The 12,687-nt window shown below is 29.7% G+C and overlaps 1 protein-coding gene across 1 annotated transcript; it reads right to left on the bottom strand.

The window, feature by feature from the left end:
• Positions 1-1,054: 1,054 nt before the first annotated feature.
• LOC133036229 (secreted RxLR effector protein 161-like) lies at positions 1,055-1,828 on the bottom strand. Its single transcript, XM_061112747.1, has one exon. It carries the CDS (start codon positions 1,826-1,828, stop codon positions 1,055-1,057), a length of 774 nt encoding a protein of 257 aa, XP_060968730.1.
• Positions 1,829-12,687: the final 10,859 nt, after the last annotated feature.

Below are 12,687 nucleotides of genomic sequence, written 5' to 3'. Positions count from 1 at the left end.
GTTTTCTGAGTTCTTTCGAGTCTTCCATCTTGAGTGTGTACAGTTTCTTTTTCAGGTATAGTTTGTTGGCAAGTGACTTCTTCAGGTATATTGATGCCAGCTTTTCCCATAATCCCAGAGCTGTTTCTTCATTGGATACCTCTCTCAACACTTCATCTCCCAAACTCAGCAAGATTGCACTATGAGCCTTTGTTTCAATTTCTTTAATCTTCTTCTTGTCATCTCCCAATTCCTTCAATTCTTCTTTGTCAATGGCTTGATACACTCCTTGATGAACAGGAAAAGCTTTCATCTTTATTCTCCACAGCCCAAATTCATTGGCTCCATTGAATTTATCTACTTCAAAACGTGCGGAAGCCATAGATTACTTTCTTGAATCAGTTCTTGCAGCAAGAAACCTGAGCTCTGATGCCAATTGTAGTGAAAAGCAATACCTCAGCAAGAACAAATGTAGAACAGTAAGATCAATGAAAACCAAAATGACAAGTGCAGAGTAATGCAGTAAAGATTAAACCAGAAAACTTGAGCAATAAAACATAAAGAACACAATGTATTTTACGAGGTTCGAGCAAGATGACTTGCCTACATCCTCGGCCAGAAATAGCCACAACTATGGCTTATGAGAATTTATTGATTGAGCTTCAAAAAGAAGGATTACAACAGATACAGATTTACATACACAATGAAGCAATGCTTCTGTAAATTCTATCTCTAATGGTGGTGATCAAAGGAACAAAGTCACACCAGTTTTGGGCACTCAAAACATCTCTCAATCAAACTGAATTCTCTCTCTTTCTCACTGTATAATTCTTCTCCAAGATTCAATTTTGCAGTGTGAAGGGATAGCCTCTTAAATACTGATGTTGCATCAGTGGTTCACAAGGCCCGAACTCTAACTGTATTAACTAATAGTTAGTTAAGTTAGTTAAGTTCAGTAAGGGCAAAGGTGTCATTTGATATTTGGACAATTATTTCAACAATTATCCACCTTGGACATATATCAAATGATTAGAGGCATAGAGATGAGTTGCAGCTATTCTGGACTTGAGCAATCTCAGGCAGTGAGAATGCTAAGCAAATTCAGACAAAGTCTGAATTTTGCTTGAGGAACATACTTGGTTAGCATGTCAGCAGGGTTTTCTTTAGTTCCAATCTTCTTAATCTGTATTTCTTTCCTTGTAATCACTTCTCTAATAAAATGTAGCTTGATATCTATATGTTTGGACCTTTCATGGTACATGGGATTCTTCATTAAGTGAATGGCACTTTGATTATCACAATGGACAGTGATGTCTTCTCCTTTGAAACCAAGTTCTTCAGTGAATCCTCTTAACCAGATTGCCTCTTTAATGGCTTCAGTGGCAGCCATATACTCTGCTTCTGTGGTGGATAATGCAACTACCTTTTGTAGATTCGATTTCCAGCTAATACATCCACCAAACATTGTAAATGCATAACCAGTGATAGACCTTCTGGTGTCAATACTCCCTGCATAGTCCGAATCAACATACCCTGCAATTTCAGTTTCAAATTTTCCATTGTCTCTGTACAGCAATCCAACATTAGAAGTTCCATTTAGGTACCTTAGAATCCACTTCACAGCCTCCCAATGTGTCTTCCCTGGATCAGATATAAATCTGCTTACCATGCTCAATGCATAGGCCAAGTCAGGTCTGGTACAGACCATACAGTACATTAAGCTTCCAACACAGGAAGCATAGGGTACATTGTCCATGTACAGTCTGTCTTCTTCATTAGCTGGAGCTTGATTTTGAGCAAGTTTGAAGTGTGAGGCAAGAGGTGTAGTGACTGTCTTGGCCTCACTCATGCAAAACTTGTCAATAATTTTCTGAAGTGTGAAACCTGAGCTCTGATGCCAATTGTTGTGAAAAGCAATACCTCAGCAAGAACAAATGTAGAACAGTAAGATCAATGAAAACCAAAATGACAAGTGCAGAGTAATGCAGTAAAGATTAAACCAGAAAACTTGAGCAATAAAACATAAAGAACACAATGTATTTTACGAGGTTCGAGCAAGATGACTTGCCTACATCCTCGGCCAGAAATAGCCACAACTATGGCTTATGAGAATTTATTGATTGAGCTTCAAAAAGAAGGATTACAACAGATACAGATTTACATACACAATGAAGCAATGCTTCTGTAAATTCTATCTCTAATGGTGGTGATCAAAGGAACAAAGTCACACCAGTTTTGGGCACTCAAAACATCTCTCAATCAAACTGAATTCTCTCTCTTTCTCACTGTATAATTCTTCTCCAAGATTCAATTTTGCAGTGTGAAGGGATAGCCTCTTAAATACTGATGTTGCATCAGTGGTTCACAAGGCCCGAACTCTAACTGTATTAACTAATAGTTAGTTAAGTTAGTTAAGTTCAGTAAGGGCAAAGATGTCATTTGATATTTGGACAATTATTTCAACAACAAATAAAAAAAATAAAAATCTATCCTATTATTAGAAGTGGAAACCACAAAATAATTATCGTCACTATTATTATAAAAGTAATTAGGCATAAAATAATCATTATATTAAATTTGAATATGAAGAAGTTGTATTAGTTGTATTATTATTTATTAGTATAATTATTGGTTGGTTACTTAGTTATTTTTCATTTTTAGTAAACTTAAGGTTAATTAAAAAAAAAATAAAACAAAAAATCAATAACAAAATTTTAAAAATTAAAAGAAGCAAGATTAAGAAATAAATTCAGGTTCGCACATGATTTTATTTGAAAGATCATGATATGCTGTCAAAAGCATTAGAGCTAGTCATATTTTTTTCCATCACCTTAGGAATTCCAAAAAATATAATAACAAAAAATAACGTAATAAATAAAATATTTTAATAAACAAACATTCAGTAGAAATTTTTTCTTAAAACAAAAAAGAAAGAAATATATAATAACTTATTAACCTAAACTAAAAAAAATATTGTAATCATGATTATTATTATGTATTGATATCGAGCATTTTTTGTTAAAATTTTCTTAAAGTTATGTTACTCAATTTGTAAAAAGCTATATACCTTGTTTCATAAATAAGCTTTAGCTATATGACAATTTCCTTAAGCTTTACTCAATTTGGCGGGTTGATAGTATAAGTGCTATTCCTCTTATCTCGAGTGATCTAAAAAAACAAATGAGTGAGCAATAATAAAAAACAATATATATTTCATGAACACTAAACTCAAATAAAAATAAAATTTGTTAAGGTAAATACTCATTAATTAAACTTTTTATCAAAATAAAATAAATAAATATGAATGATATAAATAAAAAGTAATAAGAAGATATTTACTTAAGGAACCTTGAAGCCATATCAAATTGAAAAAAAAATGAAACTAAGAGAAGTTAAGGAAGAGAGAAATGAGTACCACATAAATACAAAACATATACCAAGTGAGTGATAAAGAGTTTAAAATATAAAACAATAAAATACCTCTCTAAATAAGCCTCCTTGCTATTTACCTTCAAAATTGCAGCAAAGTTTTATTTTTTAGTAATTATCCGACTACGTATTATTTATATATATAATGTGAATATATATGCATCAATTATTATAGAATACTGAATTTAATAAAAAGATTTGTATCAAGCGTTACGTATATCTATTCTATATAAAATGTGGCTATATAACAGAATTTTTGGTTTATGAGAAATTATTGGGTGATTTTCTTTTTTAAAAATTTATTTTTTTTTAAACTTTTCTATTAAAAAATAATATAAACTTAAAATATCCCAAAAATTTTCAAGCGTCGCTGGATCGAACTGGGGTTTGCTAGGTCTCGCTCGTGGATTATTCAAAATCCATATCTACAATGATCTAATTAATAGTCTTCTTCATCCTTATTCACCAGTTCTCGGGGGCCATTAATTTCTATATATTATATTTATATAAAAACAACAACATGGTTAACACAACTAAATTCTATGGGTTGTTCTTTTTCTTAACTTTTTCTACAATATTGGTTCAATCAAAAATCGCCGAGTACGACGATTATTGGAAAAATAAAGCTGAGGAATCCCAAAAAATATGACATTGAAGCTTACACTTCAAATACAGAGGAAGTAACTGAACAATTGAACTCCCATGTCGAGCAGTGAGTTCCCCCACCACACCCTTTACAGTTTGCCAACACCGATGATGATGATGATGAAGACCACGATCTGAAGACTTCTCTCTCACTAACTTTTCCAATTCTATAAACCCTAATTGCCATGTAGATTCTATGGCTCTCTCACCCCTTTCTCATCATCTCTCAACTTTTTTCTTGTAGTCCTCTCTTACGTTTTAAGTCAATACGATTAGACGACTGAGTGCCCAAAAGCCCGATCGAACGACATCGATTACAGCTGCAACAATGGGTGCGGCTGAATGATCGGAGGTCTATGAACGGGAGGGGATCTCTGAATGACGAGTAGGTGCAATGGTGGGGACAAACGGTGGTGAGGCGATGTTACAGCTGTTAGGCTAAAATTAGTCTAAGTTTTGGGTCGTATTTTCGGTTAGTTTTCACTCTTTGTTTCTAGTTTTAGGGCTATTTTACGCTTGATTCTTTTGTTTCAGGTCCTTGGGTGTTTAAAGAAAGTATGTACAAGAATTGAGGACAAGTGGTGAAAGAATCGAGAAGAAAAACCAAGATTGGTGTCTCTGCCTGTTCCAGTCGCGATGGGGAATTTGCCAGTCGCGACGGGAACTGGCAGAGAGGATCTCGAAGTTTCAAAGTTTAACCCCGTCGCGACGGGAACTGGCAGAGAGGATCTCGAAATTTCAAAGTTTAACCCCGTCGCGACGGGGGCTTTTCCAGTCGCGACGGGGACCCAGAGACGGGATTTTTGGGCATTTTTGTAATTTCACGAATTTTAAGGATGAGACTTGGTTTAAATAGATGGAGTTCGTGGAAATTAGGGTTCATTCAGAATTGGAACCCTAGAAACAAAGGAGGAGGCTAGAAGAGCGGCTTGTGGCAACCCGAATCAATTGCTTCAACTAGTTCTTTCTCTTCTCTTTAATTTTTCTATGTTATTTTCTGTTTCAATGTTAATTATGGATTTGATTATGGTTGTTTTGAACTAAACTCCTATTTAGGGAGAATGATGAATGTTGTTTAAGTTTTTCCTAGTTAATGAATAATTGCCATTCCTCCGTCTTGATTGTGAACATTATCTATATTTGTGCTTAATTCCATGTGTAAGCTTGATCACCTTCTACATGTTCTATGATCTCAATTCAAAATCTGAAAAGTGAGAATTGAGAATGCTAAAATTGGATAATCTAGGTTTTGATGTGAAACGAGAGTATTTGCATAGCCTTTGTGACAATTAGATTATTGCTTAATGCTGATTTCATGTTAGTTTAATTAAGAGATTAATTAGAGAACATGTGATTTAGAACCTAAAAGATCTGAAAAGAGTTAGGTTAATTTATAATCTGTCATTCACTTCAAGAAAAGGATAGCAATTAGGCATTAACGATTGTGGTAAACTAACAACAGGATTCTCCTCCCTAATCTCTCATCTTGATTAATATTCACTTGTTTCTTTAAGTTTCTTGAATTTCTTTCTTCCTTTTTCAATCATAAATACTTTTAATTTGCCAAATAGAATTATAAGTATAGTTTAGTAGTAATTAATCCAATTCCCTGTGGTTCGACCTCACTTGCGCGAGTATACTACTTGATTGCGTGCACTTGCGTAGTAATTAATAATTTTCGCAACAATAGCCATTTAGCCTGAGCGCTTCTTCTCCAAGCTCATCGAGAAAGAGGTTTTCTTTTCGTTCTTTCTGAATTAGATCCAAATAGACTGTTTATGGTTTAATTTGAAAATTGATTTACTTACAGAGTGAGTGAGTCAGGTAATTCTCATTGTCTAAGGATTTTTTTCCCCCTCTGGTCCACTTTTCAGATCCACAACAAGAAAAAAAAAATCATTGAGATGGGGGCTATGTGAGTGATTTCGATTCTATTTTACTTTATGAGATTTTCAATGCTTATGCTGAGACTTGATCAACTTTCATTTATGTATCTTGTTGTAGTTAAGAACCTTATTTTAATTATGTTTTCGTGACAATTGTACAGGCAATCAAGGTGCTTAATATGATTAAGCTTTACGGGAAGCCAATCCGTGTCAATAAGGTATTTGTTTTATTTTTCCCTCGAAAGGTTACTCGGGTCTTTTACTTTCGTATGAATGTGTAGAAAATTATGCAACATTAGTAAATTGTATATGTATTTTGCATTGTTTTAGGCATCGCAAGATAAAAAGAGCTTGGATTTTGGAGCTAACCTCTTCATTGGAAACCTTGATCCTGTAAGTTAGTTAGACACTATCAGAAAAAATGGATTATATATCATCATTGGCATCCTCGTTTTTAACTATCAGAAAAAATGGATTATATATCATCATTGGCATCATCGTTTTTAACTGAGTCTGTATTACTAAATTTCTATGTATATATCATATTCTTCTTAGTTTTTTTCACTAAATTTGTATTTTTTTTAAATCTCTTTCTCTCAACTTTTTTCAAAATTGACAACTATTAATCCAAGAATATGGATTTTAACATGAGACTATTCTGACATAAAAGGTCAAGGGTTGTGTACTATTTTATAGGTGTTCACTTTGAGAATACCCTTTGTTTTAACAGGAATAGTCTTGCAATTTGATTTTATTTTAATGTTCTAAGACTACAGCCAATTGTTTAGTTATCATCATTAGTGTAGTTAGTTGCTTCCTTCATTTTGATTTCATTTGCTTATTTGTAATATTATGTCTTCTTTCATTTTGAGCTTGTCTAACGTTAATTGATAATTACATCACAATCTCAAATATGGCTAACTCAATTGAGAAAAAATGACTTAAACTTTTGATAATTATTTTATTATTGCTTTTATGGATTGGTAACCTTATGTTAATTCTCAGCTTCATTAATATATGTTTTCTTTTATTTATGTTTAATTATTCAATAGAAAAAATTAAGATAATTTTAGAACTTTGATTAAAGCTCAAATTTATACATTTTAAATATTTAATTATGCATATAAAATTAATTTAAATTAAATATTTCTTATTTTTGATGGTCAATTTATTCTAGTCAAAAATATTTAATTTATTTTAATTTTTGTATTATTTTTTCAGATTTAAGCAAAATGGTATAAATAAGCAAAAAGAGATCAAGAGGTCTATACATTGAAGGCCCAATGAATAGAGTCACCCTAACCCATCTTTCCAATTAAAGTCTCATCATGGGTCATTTCTTTTAAAGCCTAATGTCCAACTCAGTTTCATTAATCTTCTTTGCTATTATTCAATTTGGGCCAAAGTAAGACTTCAATTTGGGCCAATTACATGTCAAGGAAGCTCTTGCCCAACTCCAATTACCACAAATGTGGTCTTCCTTCCAAGTACATAATATGTACTAAGTTGAAGTCAATGAAAGCTTCATTAACTTGCCAAAGTGACAGTCAGACCAAAGGAAACTAATATAAGCGCCCACGTATCAACATGCTCTTTTGGTGGGCCTACTCTATTCCCAAATATTAGTAGCGTGGTGAACAAGCTTGTCCAAGCCACGATTTCTACTAATCCAAGTTCCCACTTATGCTTAATTCTCTCACCATTTCTGCCAACTTGCCCACTACATACGTGATTATATCACAACTACCATCAGATTTTCTCTATAAATAGACCCCAAAGCAAGTGTAAAGATATCAGATTTTAAAGTAGAGAAAATACACTTTGTTATTTTATTTTTCTCTCTTATTATTATTTTAATTTATACTTATTTTAGTGACAAAAATGAGTGTATTCAAATAGTAATATTGGTGAGGTTAGAGTGTAACTTTGTACTTTTTATTCTCAATATTGATATTGATTCTTTTGTGCTTCATCTCCATATTTCATTTATTAAATTGTTCTTCATTTTCTAATTTTTCTTCCAAAGTTAATAGTATCTTTTATATAAGTTCATTCATGCTTTTCTTATGTAAGTTAGGTTATTAATATTTTGGTATATTTATTATATTTTATGTCATTTACTGCATTCTGCCAATAGTGGTATTTTGTCGATTTATGATATATAATATGATATGCTGTCAAGTTAAAGGTGAGATTCAATTTATGCAAGATTAATTTATTTGTGCTTTTAACATATATATCTTCCAGTTGTAATTAATGGTGTAGAATTGCAACTGTGTTTTAGATTAATATCGGTATTAAAATAGGATTTGCATAACTACATCTCTATCTTACTAAGCTCTTTATCTGATCTCATCTCATCATTTCATTATTTTTAATTCATTTCAATTTCTACCATTTTCTATTTATACTAATCTTTAGTGGTAACTTACCTCCCTGTGGATACAACATATAACCTGTTTACTACCGCGACTGCAGTGTAACTAATTGGGCGACATCAAACTTCTACTGATTTAAGTACACAGTAATTCTGTTTATGGTTGATGTCGCCCAATTAGTTACACTGCGGTCGCGGTAGTAAACGGGCTATATGTCGTATCCACAGGGAGGAAAAATACACTCAAAAGGACAATTAGTAATTTTACAAGAATAAAATATGAACCTTGAATGTGATGAGAATATTGAGAAATGATTTTTAAAAATTAAACAAGTAATTAAAATGAGAAGTAATCAGAAAATGATTATGGAAGACACAAGCTTTGTACATGCAATTATATTTTCCTAATAAAATTGATTCTTTAACCTCAACTATAATTCTACACCATTAATTATAGTTGGAAAATGTGTATGATTAAGCTCACTAGAAAAATATGTTCTCTAATTAAATTAATACTACTTCTAAAAATACTATCATATTATATAATTTAAATCGACAAAATACCACAGGCAGAATGCAGTAAAAATCATATAATATAATAAACACTCTAATAATTAATAGCCTAACTTACATAAGAAAAGCATGACTGAACTTATATAAAAGTTACTATTAAATTTAAAGTGCAATTAAGAAGAAGAGAAATTTAATATAACAAATGTGAAAATGAAGAACAAAGAGAATCAATATATTAAAAGAATAAAAATTGCATGAACTTACACTTGAGTCTTGCCAAAGAAATTAGCCTAGAAAAGGCATTGTCTTTACACCAAAATTAATAAAGTAAAATAAAGAAGAAGGAAAGAAAAAGATAAAATTTTGGTATAATAACACTACTAAAATCTGATACCTTTCACAATGTCCAAAGGCCTATTTATAGTGAATCATTGCATCTAAAGTTATTTTCGTGTACATGAAATAGTGGAGATAATGGCTATTAAGGTGGAGAAATGGGTTTTGATAATGGCCAAGTGTTACTTAATTTAGTGGAGCAGTAACATAAATGTATTGGTGGTGAATGTGGGTGCCATGGACTCGGATGGAGTGCTCATCGTTGGCAAATTGAATTGGGCTGAATGGAGACCCCCTTTGGAGACCAATTACTACTATGGTGCTCATGGCCCAATTACTTGATGAAATTATATGATGGGCTTGAAGACTTTGTTGGAGAGAAGAATAAAATAAGAGCCCATAGAATTGATTGGAAATAATGATGTTTGGAGTCATTTGCTCTAATTTCAACCAGATACACAAAAGTGTTAATTGAATACACACTTTTGAGTTCTCATCATTTTCCTCCAAACTTTTTGCTGCAAATGAAATTGAGCGTTAATTTGATTGGGCTCTTTTGTATATGAATTTGACATTTTTTTACCACTTTGCTCAAATCTGAAAAATAACACAAAAATTAGAATAAATTAAATATTTCTAACTAAAATAAATTTAACATTAATAATATAAAATATTTAATTTATATTAATTTAATATGCATAAATAAAGACTTAAAATGTACAAATTTGAGCCTTAATCAATGGTCATGTTTTTTGTTTATTTATTGTTCATGTATATGTTATATAGATGCAAATTCAATTGATCAAGCTTGTGTACTGTTAGAACTTCCCACTTTATGTTTTTTTCTTCTGATGGTGACTGTATATATATATATATATTTGTTGTCTTAATTATGTGTGGCTTTTTATGTTTCTCATTTTCGGTTTTTTTGTTAGTGACCAATATTATTGTGATGATGTTGTCTGGATTAATCTTCTCAAGTATTAGTGTACAAAAAGTAGTGAAATATATACCTATTTATTGATATAGATGTGCAAGCTTTTAGAAACTACAAAATGTGTTACACCACAAATGTATGAAGTTTAACCAAATGTTGAACATGGAATTAAGCTATATACTATGTTGAATGAACATATCATGAGTATATCAGTATAATTTATTTATGGTTATGCTTATTAATTATTTTGTAATATTTCTCCTTTTCCGTTTATTAAAAAAAGCATATATCTGCAGATAATCAAAGGAATAAAAGGATATGGTTCTAATAATGAACCTGTGGTATCTATTATAAGAAAACACTGCCTATGAATATGAGCTCATAGAATCTATTGCCGAAACTGTATGTATACACACATCTCTCGGTGTCGGTAGGCCATGTTTCCACCTACTAGAAAGATTGACTTGGCTCTCCTCCACTAATTATATATGAGTTTGTTGATTAACAATTAGATTGCTACTTCTTACCTTTTTATTTTGTCAATACTTATTTTTATCTTTATTACTAGCTTTATTTAATTGTTGAGTTCATGAATAAAAGCCATATTGTAATCTTATTGATTGATTTTTAAGTATATGCATAGAAATGCATGCAATGTACTAATATTTTGGTATTATTGTATTCCTTCAGTTACTTAATTTGACAGCGCTGCAGAACTTATATTGAATTGGAATATATATTACAAGTGTACACTGATGTTTGGTGTTGAATTATGATGACACTTGTTTGGTGTTGAATTATTATGATACTTCTAACTTTTAAATATTTTTTCTTCTTAATATTAAAATGTTAATTTAATTAAATTGCATATAACTATTAAAGCATATGATAAAAATAATATGTGCATTAAGCACCGCTTAATAATATTTTTTCTTCAATTATTAATTGTATTACTTAATAATTAATTATATTTTTTTTCAATTATTTTTATTTATTTTTTCTGAATGGTTCTTCAATTATTAATTATATCACTTTTAAATAAAATTAAAAATACGTAGCATAAAATTTAGTATACGTGCCTCGCACGTAACTTTTTACTAGTACATAGTTATGTGTCTATACACACTATTTGTTTATATTTAAGATAATTATAGAAGAATATGTATCAATTAATATATTAAAATTGATAATAGTTACTATATATTTTTAAATCTGATGCATTTTGAAATATCAATAATAAAGTGTAATTATATTAATAGTTATTGATATATATTACATTAAATTATTTCCATATTAAGTAAAATATATGTAATAGATTCATTTTTATGTAATAGAATGTACTAATATGTCATTTATTATGATAACTTTTAAAACAAAATATAAACTGCCCAATTGATCATATGATATTATGAATAGGCCAAATTAATAGTGTTTATTAGTTCAGCTATATTTTATGATTTTATTATTTTTGTATATAAATGTATAAAAAAAATTTTGAGTTTATTGATTTCTATTAATTGAATTAATATTATATTATATGTATATAAATGTATTAAAATAAAAGTTTGTGTCTATTGATTTCCATTAGTATTAATATTATATTATTTTAATATTGATTTCCATTAGCATTAAATCAGTATATTAATTCACAATTATTATATAAAATAATAAGAGGTAAAGTTATGACAATCATATTTAATATACTATTATTGCATAAGAAAATAACAGCTAAGCATTTATGCTTAATTTGTGCTCTATTTTAATACTTTCTACTATTTCTATTTTCATGATTTTTTTTTCGCTCCTTTTATAAACTTTTCTCCTCTATTAATTATAATATAGCCTTTAAAATTTTTATGATTTTTTGTCTTCTATTGTATTCGATATTGATAATTTTTGAAACATTATTTGTTTTCTTTTTTAAATCGTTTTCATGCAAAATAGCTAAAGGATACCACTAAATTCTTATTATATGAAATAGTAATGGGTAAAGTTAACATTGAATCACATCTAAATAAAGTTTAAATAATATCATAGTAATAACTCATTATGTGTATTTTTTTTATCTCTTTGATTAGTACTTCTTATTACTAAAAAATATACAATAGCTATCTATATTATACAAATATAGACTGCCACAATATCATTGTGCTTAACAACAGATTTTTTAAATTTAATAGAAACATATTTGATTAATTTTATTAAAAAAAAATTTGATGAATGATTTTTCTAATTTTTAACTTATGATGTTAATTTATTTAGTAATTCTCATTTTTAATTTCTATAATTTAAATAGTAAAATATACTTATATTCAATATTCTATCTTAATTTCTGTCAAAAAAAAGAAAAGAAATATATACTAAATTTTTAAAACAAATACATAAATATTCAAATTGCATAGGACAAATAACACACTTAAACGATATATAATTAAAGTATTTCATCAAACCACACTTAAACATTACATAAATAAAAAAAATAACAAAACTCTCATCACACCACAAACACTACATCAAAATAAAATAAAATTTAAAACAAAGGACTCCGCAAGATGGATTGCAATAATACTAATTACACTATTTTT

The sequence above is a fragment of the Cannabis sativa genome, chromosome 3 (genome assembly GCF_029168945.1).
Source record: "Cannabis sativa cultivar Pink pepper isolate KNU-18-1 chromosome 3, ASM2916894v1, whole genome shotgun sequence".
NCBI lineage: Eukaryota > Viridiplantae > Streptophyta > Magnoliopsida > Rosales > Cannabaceae > Cannabis > Cannabis sativa.
The sequence above is the reverse complement of the archived record's forward strand: the minus strand, read 5'-3'. Positions and strand labels throughout refer to the sequence as shown.